The following is a 22,047-nucleotide window of genomic DNA, read 5'->3' on the forward strand; positions in this document are numbered from 1 at the left end:
TTCCAGCCCACTCTCAGCTAGGAAGGGCCAGAGCCAAGGGACAAAACAAGGGTAGGGGCATGGGGGCAGAAGGCAAAACAGACCTTATTAAACCCATTACTCCCAGGCAAAATGTAAAACACAATCCCGCAGGGCAGAGACAGGTCAATGATTGCTTAGGCAAAGAGACTACAAAGAAAGACAGCTCCACTTGTTTCTTTAAAATAAATTTCTTTAATAAGTTTCCATTTAATATGTTTATTTGCAGTTAGTAAATTGGCATTAATCTGGGCAGCACGCACCTCAGTGAGCTGTGGGGGTAGTGCAGATTTCCAGCTGCAGGTTAGCGCCAGGACTCCCACCTCCACCCCGTCCCCGCACAGAGCTGCTGCCGCCTTGATTGGGGTCAGCGAGCACCCCCCAGCCCCGTGCAGGCCCCTTCCTCCCTGTGCTCTCCGTAAATAAGCCACAACAAGGATGGAGCTGCCTGGTCCCTCTCGGAAAAGCTGCTTAAGGTACCTGCCGTAGACACATGAGCTGGCAGCAGCACTCACTGTGCTCATGGCTGCGCCCCCAGTGAGCAGAGCCTTTCCCCGGAGTGCTCCCTCCCTGGAGGAGCCGCTGTGGTTTCCCTGCCCGTGCCCTCTGCAGGCAGCCAGCTCAGCCTCCTGTGCACACCTGAAGGTGAAAGCAAAGCCAAGCTGCCTCTAGCAGGTGAGGACCCAAAACACAGGACCAAGTAGCGGGGAGGGATCCCCGAGGCAGAAGCCGGCTGGGGTTATTTCAGCTCAGTCTCACGCAGGCCCCTAGCCACAGCTTGGCCCTTACCGGTGCGTTACATAAAAACAGAGATGGAAATGAGACTCTGCAGGGGTATAGCAGCAATCGCTGGATGCACCAATTAACTAGACTATGGAAAAGGCATCCCTTAACTTAAAAGCCTTTTAATTTGAAGCATTTATTTTAAGTGTACATCTATTACAGTTAAGAAGAAGCAAAGATACACCAAAAACACAAATACCCAAGAACAAAAAAGTACAGATGAGAAAGAAATTAGCTGGGGGGAGGGAGGGGACTGGCTGGGATGACCTGATGAAGAGCAGGGAGCTGCAGCTGCCAGTGGAAGAAGTCCCTGACCCCAGGGTGGGGGGACAGGACTGGAGGGCCCTCACCAGAGCTGGGCAGAGCCTGCCCCAGGGACTCAGCCCCCAGGACACCGAAGGCTCCCCAGGGGCTCCAGGCTTATGCTCAAGCTCAGCAGCTCTGAGCACCCTGCAAGCAGAGTTGTGACTGCAGGTCCGCAGCAGGACATGAAGGGTGAGATAAGCAAGAGGAGAGGGGCAACTGCTGGAGAGCAAGTCCTGCACCGGGGGCTGGAAGCCTCGTCCGCTCATCCGGGCCCCAGCACAGGGACCCCTCAGAGCGGGGTTTCATTCCAGGGCATGGATTAGAGACAAAATGCTACAGCTCAGGGACACCCTGGAGGGCCCTGGAGGGAGCTGAAGCCAAATTGTCTCATCAAATAACAGATTTAAAAAAAAATCCAGATGCATGTTTGAAAAAGAAAACCGGTTTCCTTTTAGCTGGAGCTGCAAGATTCATACCTTTTGACTTAAATGCAGTGGCTCAGGACTTCAGGCTGTATTTCATTCCTGGGAATGTGACTGTCTTGGAGCAACACAATGGTGGTGAGCAGGCAGGGTGTGCACAGGTCTGGCACTCGTGACCACCAAAAACCTGCTTTCTCCCTTTCCCAACACATCCTGCAAAGTTACTTTCAACTAGGAGTGTTTATTCCCAGTACTTAACACATTCTCATTCAAACTGATCCAGGAAAAACTGACATTTCCAATAAATATTGCACTTCAAGATTAATGTGTGTGTATTGATATTAAGGGCTGAAAGCAGACTGACATAAGACTTCCACGCGTAGCAGGTTAGCATTAAGAGCAATGGTCCTGAAAAGTACTTTAAAACCCGATTAGTTATCCAAGAAGGGACAAGCCCCAAGTTTAAAAAAATTAGTATATTTTAATGCTAGTGCTCTGTGAAAAAGCCAACCCCTGTTGCAATTCCACCACTGCTGAAATGTCTCTGTTCTCTGCACCGTTGTGAAACACCTTCGGAGAGGAAGGATCTGCAGGAAAGACAGCAGGAGCAGAGGTTCTCTCCTAACATATAGACAGCGGCTGAACAGATTTAGTACCAAATGATCCAAAAGTAGATGAGAAAGACGTGACTGGAGCTAGGGCTCTCAGGAATTAAAAGCACACACGCGCGCACACATGCACACACACACACACACTCTAACCAACCCTAAACCCGATTCCAAACCCCAACAGAAGAGGTGCACCTGGAGGGAGTCCTCGTGGTGGCTCTGCATGTGGCTGGTGTGTCAGGGTCCCAAGCAGACTGGCTCCTTGGACCTCACATTTGGAGGGCAATTTCTGTGCTTTGTGACTTGCTAGTTGGGGTAGCCATGAAAGGGAGCCATCACTAAGTTGGCACGTACAGAGAATCCTCGTCCGTCAGCACAAAGAGCTCTGACCAGCCACATTTAACGGGGCGGGGGTGGGAGGAGGGAAGAAAAAAGATCAGTTTTTGCAGGTGATTATTTTTTATCCCAGAACAACTGGAAGATACATCCCTGAATGTGTTGCCCAGAGAGCTCTCAAAGTCTCCTCCGTTAGAGATCAGAGATGGGGACCGGGGTTTTGACAATGCAGTAACAGTCAGCGGTTCCAAGCCGCGCACGCGCACACACACTACACAGCGAATCCCTGAAAATCCACGGGCTGCGAGGTACCCTCCAAGCGCTGTCCATCAGAAGCCAGAGCGAAGAATTACTCCTCAGAAAAGTCTCTGTCAATGTCCATATACGCCTCGTCGATGTAGCTAACTATGGCACAGGGGGACGTCCGGTCCGGACTGAGCAGTATAGATACAGTCTCTTTCCAGTAGGTAAAACTAATACATGAGCTCTGCGGGAAGAGATGAAGAGACCGGTTAGCGTGCTCAGCAGGTACTGCCACCCAGCAGAAGAGGCATCTCACAGGCATTCAGCAGAGAAAACTGAGAATTGCTTCCTACTCAGCTTGACTGCCCCAGCCACGCAACTTTTAGCCCCCGTTCCCACCCAGCCTGCCCTCCCGGGGCAACCCAGGGCAAACACCGCCCGCACGGGTGGGCAAGCAATGCCGTCTGGGAGCAGTGCACACACACACACACATGAGCTCAAACTCCTCCTCTGTTGTCCAAACACAAACTGGGACACTGCAGTGCTGCAGCTGAAGCCAGTGCTGGCAGCAGCTCCCGCTCCTAGGCAGGACACAAAGACAAGACAGCCTCCCTGCTCGCATCCCCCTTATGTCATTCTTTTAAGGCCAAAAAGCGTCTCCTGCAACAACCAAGTGCTGGCAGTCTCCCTCTACACCATGGATTGCCCGAAGCCTTTACACCCAGGACAACTAGCCACTTCCAAGCACCAAGCAGCAGCTGAAAACAGCAAGTACTGCACTCTGAGACGCAGCAACGGCAGACAGCTTTGCTCTCAGCATCACCTCCTCTCTGCAGCCCAGGAAGCCACAGAAGAGTCGCTGCAAACCATGGCACAAACACTGCAACCCAGGGTCCAGGCGCTGCAGGACCCAGGGCACCCTGCCACCCCGTTTTTGCTAGGTGGCTAACAGACAGATACTGCTCTGGTGGATTCTGGCTACAGTAAGAGGTTCACGTACATTTTCTAAGCAGGTGCTGTCCTTATCCTTATTGAGGTAATGCTGTTGCCAGAATCGCAGAAGACTATGGAAGTTGTTCAGGATGAAACCTGGATATTTTTCTGTGTATTCCATCTGTTGCAAAGTGCGCAGATAAAAAGGTAGCTTTTCTTTCCTTCGGGCCAGCATTAGGATAACTAAACTTGTGTTCAAACAACTGACGTTTTCCTGAAAATAAAATGACAGCAGGTCAAACAACAACAACAACCCCTGAAGTATCAGTTGCATACATGTCCTTACAAAATGTGCTCACAGTAAGCATGCAGAGGAAGTGCTCCTATTTGTATCAAGAAAGAAGGGACACGGGGTCTCCTCAGAGAAGCCAGGTTCCTCCCTGTTCCCAGCCCAGTTCATCCATACACAGTACCAGCAAGATAACAACAAAGTTACTGTCAGCTCTTTACCTGTGTAAGTGTCTGTACATGAATAATATTAATGAGACGGAAAAGAAAGGACATTCTCATGGACATCTGGGACATATATGACAACAGGCGGCACTCTGACAGGACTTCTGCAACTGCAGCAAGAGAAAAAAGACAATCATCAGGTACTTAACAGTTCAGACACATTGATCCAAGCAACTCAGCAGTAAGAACTGGTGCTCAGGCTGTAAGAACAAACCTGCAAGGTGACCTTTTCTCTGTTTGATACCAAAACTTGCAAAGCCCAGGCTTAAAATTTGAGTTCAAGAAGCATTTGGACAATGCTCTCAGACACATGGTCTGATTTTTTTGATGGTCCTTTGGGGACCCAGGAGTTGAACTCGATAATCATTGGGTCCCTTCCAACTCAGGATATTCTATGATTCTATGAAAATGAGCATTATCACAGCCACACACCCATGTCATTTCTTATTCTTTACCTTTAGCATCAGACTGATTCTCAAATCGGTCCAGGGACAGCGTAATGCAGCGAACCAGCATGTTGGAGTCAACCAATGAACTGTTGATCTGATTCAAAAATATCTGGAACTAGAGAGAAGAAATTCATAGCGTTACATTAAAAAAATGCAAAGTCATTGTACATGAGCACTCAGAGATAAGGCCTCATGGAACAGCATTTAGTAACATTTTCAGAACGTGTATGGCCAAGAGGTGTACTAACCAATTACCTCGTTGGCACAAGAGGAACAGACCAGCGAACCTGAGCAGGAAGAGCTAGAGACAGGATGCAGTGAGTAGGGCAGTCAGTGTGTTCCAGGTTCTCGACACTGGAAGAATACAGTTCTTGAAGGTTACAGGAGAAACCACACCTTGAATTTTGAGCACCAACACCTAAACCACACACACCACCAACAAAAGCAAACACTGATGCACGCAATTTCCCCTTCCCTTCAAAAAGGAGAGCAAGACCTAAGGTAGGTTCTGAATGCCAAAATGCATCTGGTCATTTCCTCACCACACCAATACATATCCTCGTTATTTTTTTATTAACCCTAACAAGAGTAACAGGAGATAGACACTCCTGATCTGCCTCGCCCAGCCGAAGCCAATACTGGCAGTGAAGGCCGTCCAAAGGATCCCTACAGTAAGTACCTTAAAAACGTTAAGGAACAGAAAAACCTCCAAGACAGTCCTGGCATCACTAATATCTATTACGAAGCTCTCCCTGTCACGTCAATGAGATCAGGATTGCACACACTATTTCTTCTAAAAGAGACGAATGACAGAAGGGCTGCTGGGCTCTGTGGTTCCTCTAGCTCCCTATTTCCCTACACTTGCTTTGCACATCAGATAGTGCTGAGAAGGAATACAGCGAGGGATTCTTACCAACCCAAAATTTTAAAAAGTTATAGACCAGAAAGGAAGAAATCACAAAGCATATAGGTAGATTCTCTAGAATGTGTGAGGACAGTTAACCACAGAACAACCTGATATTAAATACACCTCTCTTGGAAATGCATCTCTGCTATGATTCTCCAAGATCTGACAGACCTGACAGCAACCAGAGAAAAATTAACGTATCATAAGCAAGAGTGTGAGACCATTCAAAACCTTCCCAACAGCTGATGTTACATACACAGAAGTGCATAAAAACAAGAAACCGTTTTGCAGAGAGCTGCCCATTCTTGATCTACATGCACAACTCAGTTTTCTAGGTAATTACATCAACTATGACATCTTAAAACACCCACAACTTCAAATAATATCAAAAGGCATACAATTTTGCATTATCAAATATTAACGAGTGTTTTAACTCATGTACATCAAATCAGCCCCCCCACCTTTCTTTTTTAAAGAAGCTCCAGTGAAACGATTTTTGGAGCCTGTTTGAATGTCTGTAACTATCAGCTTAACCCAGAACTCAGTCATTTCACAGGAATTGTTCTACCATCTTTGAGCCCTGACCTTGGACCTGCGCGATCATGTAACAGGCAACATTTTCTGAACAGCTCAGCACTTGCTGACTCAGAGCAGCTGGGAACACTTCTAAGAACATGATTGTATGCAGCAACATACGCACTTGTGAAGAGACTTTGGCAGCTCACTGCTCTGTGTTTATTGTGCACCAGGCTCAACAGATGCACCAAAAGCAGCAAAGCAATCTGAGTTTCCTAGTGCTGTATTTGGCTATAAGAGGCTGTAATCTGACCCGCTGGGGACAACTTTTACAAATATTTACCTTCTCATCTGTGTTGATGTACTTGTTGAACCTCTTGAATGCATCAATATTGAATTTCATCAGTTCTCCCAGAAGGTCAAAGTAACTCTGAAGCACATCTCGTGATTTGCACTCACTATCAACAATGCAGTAGAGAATATGCTGTCATGGGAGGAAAACATGTTATTGCCATGGTTTAGCCCAAATACAGCAGAGACTTTGATTTAATCACTATTTCAAACACTTATCTGCAGGTTTAGTTCTTAAGTAACAGAACTAAATACAACAATTCAGACGAGTCTTTTATGAAATTAACTTCCCAGTGATGCAGGCTATAGAGCTGGCCACCCCATGCCTGGTTGCCACATGTAGAATTCACAAATACCTTTCGAAAATTGCCTGATAAAAACTGCATTTTAAATTTGATTTCTTTACAGATAAATCCTTCTCAATTGCTACAGAAATGTGCTACAGAAGAAGCTGGACGTGCAGTTCATTACCTCCAGAAGTCCTCTCTTTAGCAGAAACATCTGGTCTGCATAGGAGGTGGTGCCTCGCAAAAAACTTTCAACTGCCCTTGCCTGCCAAAACCTAAGAAATGGAAGAAGAGATTTTAACTCTGGAGCAAGGGTAGGAATTTATCACAACTATAATTTAAACTAAATTTCCTAATCAGTTTCATTCCAACCTGAAGCTGGAGAGAGATCTGTTAATCCTGCAGAAAATCACTGACCGTATTGGGTATGAGGTCCAATGCAAACTTTGGCTACAGTGGTAGTGCAGGTGAGGGAGAATGCCAAGTGCAACAAAGCCACATTCTCTTCACAGCCTATGGTTTTCAAGCATTTTCAACTGTTGTGAGCTGTATGAAAACAAATTCACCTTCCAGTCAACTCAGAACAGCACACAGCAATGTAAAATTAACTCACCTGAAGGAGGATTCAGCTGGTTCCTTCTTCATGACCTGAAGAAGTCTGGTCAACAAACCTCTTTTCCCATCACAGACAAGACTCCTAAAGGCACATGAAGAAATGACAGTATGAGCAGGAGAGCTCCTTCTATTGCACCTTATAGGACAATGAATCCAATCTCTTCTCCAGAGGTTGGAGTGATAAATTAACTACCAGTATTGAATATGCAACATGAATATTCATTAACTTTCGTGACTTAGCTCTACCAGTGGTAGTGTTCTGCAGGGCAGCCAGAGATGCTGACACCCTTGTTCTGTTTCCTCTCTGTACACTTAGTGTACAGGGTGAATTTTTCCCCTTATGTACTTATTCAACTTATTCCAGACAAAGGCAGGCAGGTATCTGTGCTTAGAAGGAAATGGGCCAAGTAATACGGATGCCATTTCTTACCAGTTAGGCAAATTATTATGATAATAGTTATAATCTAGAAATCTCAGAGAATTCCCTTTCAAAGTGAGGTAAGTCTGCCCTGTGCAGACCAAGTCCCTGCTGGCAATCTAGGAGTCTTCTGACAACTGAACTCAAAGTTTTTCACTTTGTGAGGTCTGTACAGAGATACGTATTAATGTGCTCATTAAATCAAAATAGTCAATTGAACAGATAATCAAATATAATACTAGTGATTCCATAAGGAGTTTTAACACATTAATCTAATTAACTTACTCTAGTTATTAGCTGTTCTTAAAATACGCAGACCTGTAATGGACATTGTGTGTGCACAAACTACTTCTCAATCAAAAAACTTAAGATTTATTCATAGCAGCAAGTCATGTACTGGAGGGATCACAGCTTACTTTCCAGCTGTGTCCGCAATGCTAGTAGTGAGAAAGGCCAGACAAACAGGCAGACTGAGCACATAATAATGAAGTCCAGGTCATGAAACCAAAATCCCCGTTTCAAGCTGCTTCTGTTTTTAAAAGGCCTTACTCAGAGAACACAACACGCTTTAAATTTGCTAATGACCACATTGTACAAAAACAGCTAGACACTTCCTGCTGAAGAACGTCACTGAAATTAACGTAAGCGTGGCAGACCATGGGATCTCAAACAAAATAGGTAACACCAAACCTCCAATGTAAGTGTTTGCACAATGCTGGAAGCTGCTGACCTTAAATTTTGTATCCCTACTCACCTGTCTGTGTTGACAACTGCATCAACTTCAGGGATGTTGGCTTTATGGGAGATTGCACTCAGCTCATTAAGTTCTTGACTGTTTAAAAGGAGATATTTGTTCCTAAAGCAAGACAGTTGGGGAGTAGGGGAGAAAAACACGATGAATCCATTCAAGAGGCAGACAAGTGTGCAGCGCTATGAAAAGAAATGCCACAGCCCTATAAGGGCTGCAGGTCTTAGGCAATAAGTTTTCACCTCTCCAGCTCTCACAGCCTTTCACACTCTACTTCCTCGACCACAGCACGCTCCCAAACTAGGCCAACTAGCTGCTGTTTTGTAAGCTGTCTTTGAAATTTGCCAAACACAAGTTTCAACACCAAACTGCTTTGAGATTCCTATTCTTTGCTGATCTGTTCAGGATCTTATGGCTTGTTTTGTAAATATTTGCTTCCAGATGGTACAAGTTTCTGAAAATCTCAGCAAGTTTGCTGAATTTCAGTAGACTTAAACAGCAAACTTTTCCACAGCTTCCAACGCTTTTTCTCTGCCATATAGTGATCTTGCTGTTCATCAGTAATTAGCCTCAATTAGAAAGAAGAAACTGCAAAGGAGTACTCAGTCTTCCTGGTATTTTTATTACTTTAAGCAAACTGTTTACTCTGGAAATATTTAAAGACTTTATAAAACAGACAATCGGAATGGATATTATAATAGGGAATTTGCATAGAATAATTTATCAAATAGAGATATTTTTTTTTTCCTTTATGAAAACCAATGAGTTTATCTGTGGAAAAAATTAAGTTTCCAGAATTTAGTAGGACAGGTCTGACAATGTAGAAATGTACTCCAGAGGCTCCCATTGCCTGACTCCTTCCCCAGTTCCAGCACGTTTCCTTAACGTCCTCCTACTGGAAATTGCTCAGAGCGTAAGGGTGTACAAAGTAGAACCTATTCATCGACATATAGCAACTACAAAGAAGATAAGTTATTAGACCAGAGAAGCGACAGGATGCCCTCTTGCTTCAAACACTATCTTCCAGATAAGTGCCCAACAAGTGCCATGTGAAGTTCCTTTTGATCTGGATCAACAGGCCTCTGTAATGAAAACACAGCCTCTCTCTCTCCATGCATGAACAGTTCTGCAAGTTTAGCTTATTCACAATTTTACTGAAGTCAGTACCAGTATATAAGCACTTACTCCCATTGTGTTCTCAGCTAACTCCACTAGACTGTGATTTCATAGAGTTTATGCAACCACTTGTTTAAAAACCTTAACCGGATTCCACACATTCCATCTGCTCAAATGCTACAGATGAAAGCTGTTTTCCATTTAAACAAGCCTGACGTCTCTGTAGTAGTCACTTCAGTAAGAACATCATCTAGAGAGATCTTACTGGAAAACCTGGAGTGATTCCTCAGCAAACATCTTTAATGAAGGATCTATGACAGGTCAGCCTTCCCCTTACATGTAAAATATGTTCAGCAGCTCCCCACTCTTATAACTAACCTTCCCTAATTAAAAAGGCTGCCACTTCCAATATGCACGTCTAAGAAATTTAATGGGATTTTTTAAATCTTACAAAAAATATTACCACCCTGGGCTGTAAACAACACCAGCTAGGCAATAAGTGAATATGCACATGCGTATTTAGTGCAATATGCCTCAAATGCAGAGGTTTGCTAAGGAACATGAAACCACCTTGCAGGGCTGAATTAGAGCAGCAGGACACTTACAGAACTCAAGATGCGATTCTGCAAGTCAAACTACAGCAACAATTCTCTGCATCAGAGGAAGTATGTCTCTTGAGTAAAGGCATTTAAAGAAACCTACATCACCCCTCAACTCCTACGGCAGAATCAAGCTTCACAAGTATGCCTTCTGAAGGCAAACAGAGCCCTTCTTCCTGTTTCCAACCTAGCTTCCAGATAATTGTTCCCCTAACATTTTCCACTGCATAATCATGCTTAATCAGGTCTTCCTCCATTGCTGGTATTTAGACAGCAATTGCATCTTTCCAGCCTCTTCAGTTAACCTCTTTCAGAGATGTGCTGTCTTTCACCCTGATCTTTCAACAGACATTTTTGGCTTGTTCTACTCTGAATTAAACCCGAATGTGTACACACAGGGAAAAAGCCTCTTGTGAGCACACTGCTCACTACCGACTCAGGGAAAAGAGAGAAACAGCATCATGAAAGCTGCCACCTTCATCCTGCAGCCACAAAGTAGTAACTCATCACATAAATGTTTCAGTTCAACTCAACATTAAGCAAAACAAGCTCGTCTCAATCATCAATGGACACATTAAACTTGCCCACTGGAGAACACAGCCACAGTCTTTTCATAGAGGAGCTGGAAGGCACATAACATCTGAACAAATGTTTAAGGACAGTACAATGTTCCATTCACAGAGCAGGCACCGTGCCTAGGAGACCTGCTGTAACTGCAACCAGACAAACAATACTGCCGAGCCACAATTTACTGGAGCTTTTCATACTCACTCATGGTGATCACTAAAGCTCTGAAGAAGCCTCAAGAACTGTATCTTTAAAGTAATGTCCTGAAAAAGAGAGAATAAAGGTCAACAAAACTGCTTTGGTATTTTTGGCCATCATTAATTACCCAGCTGACATGAAACAGCTGAATTGAAAACCTATCCAAATCAAACCCATTTGGACAGTAGAGCAAATGACTTGCATAAAAGGAGAAGGGTGCACTTTGCAGGCTTCCCAAAAATAGAACAGAAGAGGCTACTTGCAATCCTATGCATGTAACAGTTAATTTCTTCTCACCACAAAGGCAAAAAAAAAAAAAAAAAAAAAAAAAGTCCTCACTATACTTATTGGTTTAGGGCATCTAGGTTTGAGTAACAAAACCAAAACCAACTCGACTCTTTGCAATTCATTTTCTGCTCTGTGGCTGTCCTTGCTAGACCCATCAGCTATCATTTCAATAGTTTTGGTCTTCTCCCACTTTTGCCTCCAGAGACCAAAAAATTTACCCCTTTCACAACTCCCAAACTGGGAGATTGGAAAGAGGCTGAATTGTCCTCTGCTGAATTGTTAGAATGAACCATTCTAACTTGCATTAGAAAACCCAAAAAACCTGAGTCCTACTGTACCTCACTTAACTTATACAGGCATTTAGTTACTCAGTACAATTCCTCAGAGTTACTAGGTAATAACATCAAAATCCAACACAGTACTTAAAAAGTTACTCACTGGGCTACAGTCACAATTTTGATTGTGTCCATGCAGAACAAGAGCTGATGCTGAATGCTTCCTCCAGATGAGTTTGTCAAACAAATTATTGAGGCCAGGAATCAGTCTGAACTCTGCTATCATTTTATGAACCTGGAAAAGAAGAGAAGGAAGTACTCGCTGCAGCCTTAAATACAGATATAACAGTCTGGAAAACAGATGTGCACAACTACATCATCCTCTGACAACCGAAAGAGTCAATTCTTTATCTAATAGCATGTGTGCATGGTAGCGTGCATACTGACCACGATGCATCGTTAGCTTCAATCTGTTGGTCATGGATAGGAAACACATTCTGGAAGAAAACTCTGAGCTGCTTTTTGAATTAACCACTCTGACTTTAGGACAAGCTTTGGAAATTGGGTGATCACTTGTAACGCACTGAAAATACATCCATACCCAACTTCTGTGCATCACAAAACCAAGCTGCAAACATTCTGCTGCCAGTCACCCACTGAGCACCCTCTGCCTTTCTAGTTCACACAGCTAAAGCCAAGGCAGCCCTTTGAAGACAACATAAAATACTGATACACTTTTTGTGCATGTAACCTAGGCAGGAGTCCTTAGCAAACAGAGCCTAGCAGCACAACCACAACATGTTTGAAACAGACTACAGAGCTAATAATTCTGGTGCGAACAGCTTGCACCTACAGTCCAAGCTTTGATACTTCTGAAGTAAGCACTTAGGAGGATGAGCAGTATGAGCCATAGAAAGGGGAATCCTCATCAGTTGGAGGCCTTTGACAAGCAGCATCCCTTGAGAGGCAGTGTACGTGAAAATCATGCATGATTACATAGCCCAACAAGCCATAAAAATCAAGTCCCCAGTGCAGTAAAGGTTATGTTCCTTAAAATTAAGTCACCTAAACATTAAGCTAGGCTGTCCTTGAGATGTAGCATCCTGCCTAGCAGCACTTAAGCAGACCACTCAATTTTGCTCTATTTTCCTGAAGTACCTGAATGAATTAGAAGTATTAAAGCCAGTGCTATTTTACAGTTTTTCATTCTTATTCCTGTTAGCAGCATAGCTGAAGGGCTTTTGTGTTCCTTTTGGCTGTAGCCACCACCTTTCCCATCTACCTGGAAATCACATTCCTGCTTCTGGGCATCTGTGAGTATCGCATTGGAGGAAGCACCCAGCTCCTTCCCACCTCACTCATGCCACCCTGATGGACTGTGAAGCTTGGAGTCCATGCTTGGAGTTCCAGAGCACAAACCACTCAATCCAACTTACACCTCCCTGATTTGAAACACATTCAGTTTACTTTTAGTTTTCTGAACTCTTAAGCTCTGCTGACAGACTGCTGCGTGACAAAGCTCCTGAGTCACAGTCGCTGCCTTTGGCTCGTGCTCCCCCCACGACCCCAAGCTCATTACAACTACTCCATCGAGGGATGCCAACACAATCCCTGCTCCATACCCATCCTTCAAACTCCTTTGACTTTCTTTCCCCTGTTGCTGCCCAGCCTCATATAAATTATTCTATTACTTTATTGCCACTAAAGCTATTACAAGCTTCTACTGTACATGGTTTGTCTCCCTGTAACAGGAGCTAGTAAAAGAACTGATTATCTGTCACAATAGAGACATGCAAGACAGCCTAGAAAAATGTATGAGGAGAGTAATTTAGGGTGTGACCATAATGAGAAGGGAGCAAAGGCAGAGATCTGCAGTGACACACCACTTATCCCCAAGGGTGTGTTCATTCCCAACATGGCAGCAGGTAGGAGCCAAGTCACTGCGAGCAGTTTTCCATTTATGCAAGTCAGTCAAGTTCAAACCAAGGATTTAGAGTAAACATTCAGCAGCAGGTTTAGTTTAGGAAGCTGCATCATGCTTCAAGCAAAATGTCAGACCATTATATTGATTACCACAGCGGACAGAAGCAGATCTGTGACGCCCTTTAGAAACTCTGCACAAAATTATTCCAATATTAAACTATTAAGATCTTTGGCTGCACAGACTGGAAGACTGATGTTACAGATCCTATGCTTTTATTTCCTGATAGGAAATGAGAGCAGCTGAAATGCTTGTCAGTACAAGTGCTGTCGCAGACACTGCCACTACCTGCTTACTGCAGCTCAGCTCCACACGGAACAGCTCAGTTGTGATTCTTAATCTGACTTCCTCTCAAGAAGGGGAATAGATTTCCATCTGCCACACTAGTCCCTGAAAGTTTTATGCAGATAAGGAACTAGGGATATTATTATGTTCAAACAAAAGTAGTGGATTTTACAGAAGGACCTGGCTCTGGACAAAAAACATTTGGGAGTGAAATAACTTTAAATCTTGCAACAATGCAACTCCAGTCCTGAATGAATCCCGGAGAAGAAGAGAACTGCGTGCCAGTTTAACCCTTAGACAGTTTGCATCAGGGCAGAAATGGCAAAGAATAAGGAGATTTCCTAGCAAATAAAAGAGGAGTCAACTTCCAAGTTAGCTATTTCAGCAGCATACTTGCCACCTTGTCGCAGCTGGCAGCAGTACTCGAGAACTGACTGGGGAGGTCAGGAAAGGAGCACATCCAGCTCCCTGAGCAGGCAGTGTGGGATGAGTGCAAGTTGCAAGTAGTTTCTGAGGCATCTATAAAACTGCATTCTTGTGAAATCGGGCAGACATGAATTATCTGACTTGATACAATGGAAGAAAAAACTCCTAAGAGATCTGTGTTCTGGTTGTTGGTAGTTCCAGTTATTTCTTGAGCATGCTTGTTGTTTTTTTTTTGTATTATACCCAACAGAAAGATATTTTTTTCCTCCTTAAAGGACTAACAACAGGAATAAAAGTTTCTTATGACAGCAATTGTGGTTTCTGCAAGAATTGCTAGCTTCCTCTGGTTAGTATTAAACAGAATCTATTTAATTTTAGTGCTAAGTATCCATTTGTAGGTTCACTGTGAACAGGTTAGTTATGTTGCAAAATTGTACTTCAAACGCACTTCTACTTTAAATTCAGATTAAGATATTTAAAGGACTGCCTGTAATGAGTATTTGTGAGTCCTACAGGGTGGGAGGTTGCTAGCAAAAACCAAAAAGCTCAGGATAAATGTGCTCAAGCAACAGCCCCCAAACACAGCTACTCTTGCCCAATACAACAACCCTGCAAGAACTCAAAAAAATGCGATCCTCCCAGTCTCTAGGGCATCCTAATACCCAGCTATTCCAAGCTGCTCTGCTGAGCTGAGCAGACTGCCCGCACTGGAAATCTGTCAAAACTGCACCAACAGACTGCCTCCCCTTTCCCTTCACAGTGTGCTTTTGACCTGTTTAAAACCCAACCATAGCCAAGCTGCAGTGACTGGTTCTCCAGAAGTTATGTAAGGTAGGGAACAAATTACTAATTTTTCACTTCAAAGGCAAGAAACGCAAAAGGAACAGATGAGTGGGATTGCTATGCAGTGAAAAGTTCGTACTGACAAAATTGAACTGTATCCTCTCAGCTGAGAGTTTAACAACATGCTCACTTGGCTGAGGCACAGAAATGCACTGCAAAAGTCACCAGTGCAAAAACGACCCCAGAGGACTTCCAGAAGTGAAAGAAGCCCAAGTGGAATGCCTGGCGGGGTCTGTCCAAGCAGGTCAGCAGCACGCTGCGAGGAGGAGGAAAACCCTACCAGGCAACTCCAGCAGGTATGGCCACACACTTTCTCAAAACCAGATCCAGGATCCATTCCTGGATGAGGGATTTCTGGCACTTAATGCTGCAGATTAGGGCAGCCTACGGGTACCTTCATGTATGTACCAGATCAAGGCCTGCCATTAGCTTTTGTTGCTCTGCATCCATCTTGCACCACAGCAGCAGCAGCTCCACAGCAGCTCTCCACCCCCACGTTGTCACAAGCTGTGCTGCCCAGTGGCTCATTCTCAGCAACAAAACACTGCCTATTTGTTTGTGCATCACCGCAATGATAGGATTTGTCCAGCTTTATGCGTTGAGCTTTGCCCTTCATGTTTCTGCGTCCGTGACCTAATTAATGAGCACTTAGGTTTACAGGGACTTCAACTTTTGCATGTGTGATCATTTGCAAATGCTTACCTGATTCCTTTGTCTCCCCATGAGCAACACACAGAGAACATACAACACCTCCAGCTTATACATAATCTCGTGCATGATCTTCATGGACTGTGGAAGCTGTGTTCGTGTTGAGGTGTTGGCCAATCCACTTTCATCAGAAGACTCTGAACAAGATGGCAAAGATGTGAGCCTGAGGCAGTTTCAACAGGAAAGGGTTCGTTACAGTTATTACTTTTACACTCAGACACCACAGATGTAAGACCAGCAAGTCTACCTGAATCCTCTTCACAACTAAAAGTATTGGCATACAACAAATAACCAATTTAAATTAAATGCAAGAGAAGAGGAAAAATATAGCTGGAACTTTAGAAGAGATAAAGTTTGATTTTTTAAAACTATGTAAGTTTTCCATCGTAAGGTAAATGGAATCACCTACATAAATAACTAGGATCACCTGATAGGAATAATAGAATACTGCATCAGAAAGGACATGGCAGGAAAGGTAATAAAAATAAGTGTGAGATTATCAGATACATTTACTATTTGCCTGCTTCCATTTTGTACCTCGATACCAGCATACTTAGGCCACAGTTAAATATTTTCATAGCCCTATTACATTGCTAAAGGGAGAAACTGGATGTAACATGCCACAACTGTAAGTGGAAAATGTGATGAAATCATGAGTGACACACAGAAATGGGGACAGTGAAATCTGCAGGTTGCAGTTCAGAATAGAGTTAGCTCTTTACACAATTCATAACTAAGCCACGAACTGCCCTGCCAGAGGATAGCGTGAATGCTTTTCAAACCCATGGGAAGGAACAGTCACCAGACAGGAACACAGAGGAACGAAACCATCAAAGGCTAAAAAGTACAGACACTACCTTTGACTCATAAATCACTAAGCCACAAGCCACTAGAGACTGAAGCAGTATTCTGGGAAAGCATGTCTAGGTTTGCTTGCTAACTGATTTTGTGGGTCAAGAGCTGCAACAGGGCACGTTGCACCTCCACAAAATTGCCTGGTGAATTCTGTTTCAGACTACTAAGCGGTCTCTAGTTCGCACCAAGATGGCATATAAAGGTCTGAACAAGATGCTGTTGGAGCAGGTACTTCATTCTTTTGTGCACTTTAAATTTTTTAGAATAGTTTCTGCAAAACTAACAAAGATGAAGAAGAAAGCTTCTAAAGAAGTACAACAGCAAAGATTTAGCTATCAAATTATGGGGATAATTTTCATTTCATTATTTAGTGCTTTTAATTAAATAAAACATGCATTGCAATTTTGTAATATTGAAGGGTGAAAAAAGAAACCAGGCAGTTGCTTTAAAGCTTTTTCCGAAGTTTGTGTTAACACTTCCATACACTCTCCTGGAACAAGCTTTTCTTTTTAAAGAAGGGGTCACTTCCTTGGTATGAAGTATATGGAATAAATTCCACCAGCCTAAGTTTTAGAGCAAACTCTGGTAGTCACTTACCTCAGACGTGTTCTTGTCACTCTGGGGGAGACTAATTCTAAGGATGTAGTGTTACAAGTAAGTGTTAGAAGTAAGTGTTATCTAGGCGTGCAAAGGGCAGTTTGCCCTGGAACACTTTTTTTCCTTTTGCTAACTTCAGCTTGTGAAAATTAATCAGCACTACATGAGAACAAAACAGTCAGACCTAAGTGCTGATATGGCAGTCTTTCATGCAAGAAAAGGGGAATCAATACTGGTTGAAAGGAAAAGCAACAAACGACAAATACTGAAGAAGACAAAATATGCATTGTTAATGGTGGCTAGAGGAATGCAAGCCAGATACCTGTACTGCTCTGCTCTGCCTCTTCATTTGCCACTCTCATCAGTGCATCAAGCACAAGCGCATTGTCCAGCCAGGTATACCATTCTTCTAACTCCTGAAGGAAGCTGGAAGTACCCGTTGTTTCAGATACCTTCCGTGTTGCCAGTTTGCATAATCGCTCAATGAAGCCTGGAATATTCAGAAGCGTAGCTGAAAAAGAAAAATTATTTTATGACTCAGGCTCACCAACACAACAGTCATCAAAACCTCTCTACTGACAGGTACCAAAATACCTACATTAGAAATATAGGAAAGTACACAGGAACAAATTCCATCTAGTTAACAAGATCCAAAGATTGAAGTAGTTGGCGCACTCTCCTCTTAAGAACTGGGAGAGAGCGTACATATGCTAGGCATAATTCAATCAGCACTAAACTGGTCTACGCTGGACTTACACTGGATAAAAAAACAATTCTACCCTATTCTAACTGCTTGTTTCAGGACAATTCCCTTTTGCTGACACTGCTGTTTTCTAGCCCATAGCGAGTCAATATCAAGAAACTGATCTGGCTGAAAATTAAGCAGGCAGAAAATAAAGCAGCAGCCCTTCGAAGGGCCAGCTCCATCCTCCTTTCTGTGTGTGATGCCACCTCCTTCATTTTGCCTCCTGCAATGTTTGCCTCACAGCAAACTGAACCAGCTCACTTCCATAACTAGCTGGAAAGCTCTTAGCATTTTAAGTATTTGTTTCCCAAACTAGTTCATCATAGAGTAGAACAGGAGGGGAGCACATGACGGCAGCCCCAAGTTAGAGGGTTGTTAATTGTTGTAAACTGCACCTTTAGAAACAGCAGTTCAAGGACAGAAGTCACTGATCTGCAAGGTCTTTGGGTGGTTTAGAGGGTGCTAGTATATGCATTTTGTCCTGAAGTTTTCACAGAATGACTTAATTACAGGACCTGTTTATTATATCATAGAATAGCTTGGGTTGGAAGGGAGCTTAATGATCACCCAGTTCCAACCCCCTGCCATGGGCAGCGACACCACCCACTACATCAGGTTGCCCAGGGCCTCATTCAGCCTGGTCTTGAACACCCCCAGGGATGGGGCACCCACAACTTCTCTGGGAAAAGAAGTCAAGTTACACTGAGGTAAATACACAGCTAAGTCTTCATACTTGCACATAAAGTAGAAAAGGACAAAGAATTTAGCCACGAACACCATGTAAAAGAGCTGTGTTTCTGCCCACTAGTATCATCTTGGAAAGAATAAACTCCCGAATAAGGATTTTTAAATGGAATATGCTTTGCAGTCTTAGACACAGTCTCTGACTGTGCAAACAAAAAATGGTCAGTTAAACATTTGCTCAGCCAAGTTCAGCTCTACGGGGTCCAAGCTTATTCAGTTCAACTAATTTAAATTAAACTTTGTACCCTCACCTAGACATACTTGTGCACTGCTCTTTACAAGCAAGCTCTGGTGATCGTAAGGTAGAAGACAATACACCACCACCCCCCTTTAAAGTTTCTCAGCTTCTGCCCGCCATATTATTCTATCCATCTTTCACTTGGATGCTCTATAGCTGGCAGCGGTTATGAACAGAGATTTCTTCTTCCTGGCTAATACAGAACACTAGAAGATGGGAAAAAACAGCTCCAAAACCCCTTTTTGTGCATCTTGAAATGGTTTGACCTGGACCTATGCAAATGTCTGCTTCAGAAGCTCAAAAGATTTTCAGTATATCAAGAGCTGAAAACAGCAGATTCCACCTTTGATGGTATTTTAATATAAATGCCATGCCTAGAAGATTGAGTATGAATTTAGGACTTCTGCATCTGAGCAAGGCTTCTGCATCTGTACTTGGCAAAATAAGAAAACCTGCACTCTGCCCACGGTTAAAGTTTAGATTAGACCCATAGATTTTCAAAGGCTAGCATGGTAAGGGTAGACAAGTGACTAACAAACATACTTTTGTTGATAGACAGACATCCTGCTCATGACAATGCCCGATAAAAATCAGAGAAGGAACTACTCTGACAGCAACTGTGATGGCTGTATAGATTTAGTTCAGGAACTCATATATTAAGGAGGACATGAAATTACTGAGAGATGCTAAAGGGAAGGCCATGGAAGCAACCAAGCAAGAGAAAACAAATCCAATTATTTTAAGCTATTCAGTTGATCAAAGATGGCTGAAATGACTGACTCAACTCACCTAACTACTATCTGGGTATGAAACTGAAAGCTAGGAAGCTTCATTAACAGAGAAGACTGTGTCCAGGGATTGCACAAAGAAACCGAATAAAGACAAACACTCTGTAAGGCAGAACACTTACAGTATCTGCTAAAAACACACACTTACAGATCTAAGGTTGAGAAGAGGGAAATTTTACATTATTGTGACTCTGCTGCATTTCTTCACAATGTATCAGTTACCTTGATTAACTTCAGCTCGAGACGGTCCCAAGTTTTTTTTCTGCTGAGCATTTTTGGCAAGCAGCGTGTGCTTGTCATCACTTCCCGTGTCAAGTTCAGAAATTGTGACGGCGAGGATCCTGCAGAAGTTTGCAAGCTGCTGCTGATCAAAACTAGATACAAGGCTTGCAAGATTGGGTATATCATCCAGTTGTATCATTTCCTAGAAGAGGCAATACAATCTAAGTTGTGCATGATGTTCAATAGGAGAATGTACAACACAGCCTGAAAGCTTCATCTACAGCTTCTCTGTGGTGAGATCTGCGTTATTTCAATGTTAGTAAAGCAGAAGCACACAAGCAGTGGCAAATGAACTCTGAAAACAGCTGTTAATTTACAACTGGTGTCATTTCTGTTTATTAACTCCAGAAGCATACATATCTATCCTTTAAAAACTTTAAGGGCTCTGCATTTAAGTGAAATTTGGGGGGCTTTTTTTTTTTTTAATCATTTAACAGACCATTTACATTTAAACTTTCAAATCTGAAATTTTTCTGCTTCTGTCTGTAGTTTCTTAGAAGCTTACAGATGAAAACGGGCTCCTCGATTTCCTTCCCTCAGACTTGTTCATTAAAAGATATAAAAATTATTTTGAAAATTTGTTATTTACATTCAGATAAACTAAGCTTGTTTACTTCTTTAGAAATGCAATATCCTCAAATTTAATCTGAAAAAAAAAAAACAACAAAAAAACAGTAACAAGCTAGCTACAAGACCCTGCCCCTCTCCACATAATGTACATTTTGCTGATACATTTTGTTGACAGTTTGCCCAGGGTTACAACTCTGAAGTTTTCTTTGCACCACATTAGGGTGCTACGCTGTGATGACATCAGCAAAGTTTTCAGTACAAGTTCAAAAACTCAGCTCACGCAGAAGACCTCACTGTCTGTTCCCCCAGCCTACAGCAAACAACCTCAAGTAATCTCAGGGAGATAACAAAACCCAAGGTAAGGGAGAGAAGCACAGGAAGCTTTCTGGATGTCAGCAAGATTACTGAAATACCTGCAACATAATCAAAAGGAAAGGACTAAAAAATGAATTTGGATGCATTCCATTTTATTTTAAATACTGGCTGTGCTTTAGTAATGAGCTACTTATCCACTCCCCCCCATCAACCTCTGCAAGCTACGCAAGAGCATTACAAATATGATACCACACACATAGCTTGGCTTCTGTCTGAACTGTGATTAAAGTTAATGATCAGTGTAAAAAGGCGTGCTTCAAACAAGCTACAAGAAGTGAGAACGCTAGCTTTGAGAATTATTTTCAGCAACCCTTCACAGAAACAGCTGCATTTTCTCCACTGGCCTGAAAAGCCATGCAAAAAAAAGAAACCAGTTAACAAACCTTTTTTACTCCCAAGATATCTTCAATGAGCGTTGCAGTTTGCAGGAATGTCTTTTTGTTTGTCATCAGTGTAAACAGGAACAGCACAAAGTCGTTTCTTTCTGCCAATCGCCTTGTGACTCCTTCCGTCTAGAAAGCAACAAGAAGCACACAGACCCAGAGTCAGAGCCCACCCTGACACGTCATGCTACAGGCACACGCACAACAGTTTTAAGATGATGTATTATCAAATCCCCTGTTCCTGAAAACATTGTGTTTATAGTGACCAAATCTAACTGCAATCCTCGCTTGGAGTTAACAAGGGGCTTGCAAAAACTACAGGCTCCAGGATGAGAACCTTCACTCAAGGCAGAGTCGTTTACTTGCTTAAATCAAGAGTAAACACTGAAAAGCTGGAAACATGTCAGAGAGGCTCGTCTCTAGTTTCCCATACAAATTATAATCAGCTCCATTTCATAATATGCAAATGCAGTCCCCAGATTCCTCCTTAACTGTTAGCATTGCTCTCAGCTGGGCAGAGTCCAAGCAACCAGAATCACGCATCAGCCTTAATGAATTCAGTGATGAACACATCAGTCATGCTACAGCACACTAAGGCACGACTTTTGGGTTCATCACAGAGTTAAGTAATGCTAGCTTTCACGCTCTGATCTCTGCTGACAGCACGGACACTCTTTTCTGGAATTAAATGTAACAAACTACATCCTCAGTGCTTGCAAAGTTGGCTATTG

At 43.0% G+C, this 22,047-nt stretch overlaps 1 protein-coding gene across 1 annotated transcript in view; it reads right to left on the reverse strand.

Annotated features, from left to right (window-relative positions):
* Window positions 1-201: 201 nt before the first annotated feature.
* The window catches only part of TRPC4AP (transient receptor potential cation channel subfamily C member 4 associated protein), a gene marked incomplete at its 5' end in the record, with an annotated part of 36,251 nt that continues 14,405 nt past the window's right edge, over window positions 202-22,047 (reverse strand). The window contains 14 exons of the mRNA XM_082773395.1: window positions 202-2,960; window positions 3,717-3,923; window positions 4,160-4,272; window positions 4,618-4,726; window positions 6,378-6,518; window positions 6,857-6,947; window positions 7,286-7,369; window positions 8,460-8,561; window positions 10,940-10,998; window positions 11,660-11,791; window positions 15,734-15,876; window positions 17,514-17,702; window positions 19,929-20,130; window positions 21,317-21,445. Of these exons, the coding sequence (XP_082629521.1) occupies window positions 2,823-2,960; window positions 3,717-3,923; window positions 4,160-4,272; window positions 4,618-4,726; window positions 6,378-6,518; window positions 6,857-6,947; window positions 7,286-7,369; window positions 8,460-8,561; window positions 10,940-10,998; window positions 11,660-11,791; window positions 15,734-15,876; window positions 17,514-17,702; window positions 19,929-20,130; window positions 21,317-21,445 (1,839 nt within the window). The 3' untranslated portion in view covers window positions 202-2,822. The remainder of the gene's footprint in view (window positions 2,961-3,716; window positions 3,924-4,159; window positions 4,273-4,617; window positions 4,727-6,377; window positions 6,519-6,856; window positions 6,948-7,285; window positions 7,370-8,459; window positions 8,562-10,939; window positions 10,999-11,659; window positions 11,792-15,733; window positions 15,877-17,513; window positions 17,703-19,928; window positions 20,131-21,316; window positions 21,446-22,047) is intronic.

Source organism: Aythya marila (genome assembly GCF_965140915.1).
Source record: "Aythya marila genome assembly, chromosome: 16".
In the NCBI taxonomy this organism is placed as follows: domain Eukaryota; kingdom Metazoa; phylum Chordata; class Aves; order Anseriformes; family Anatidae; genus Aythya; species Aythya marila.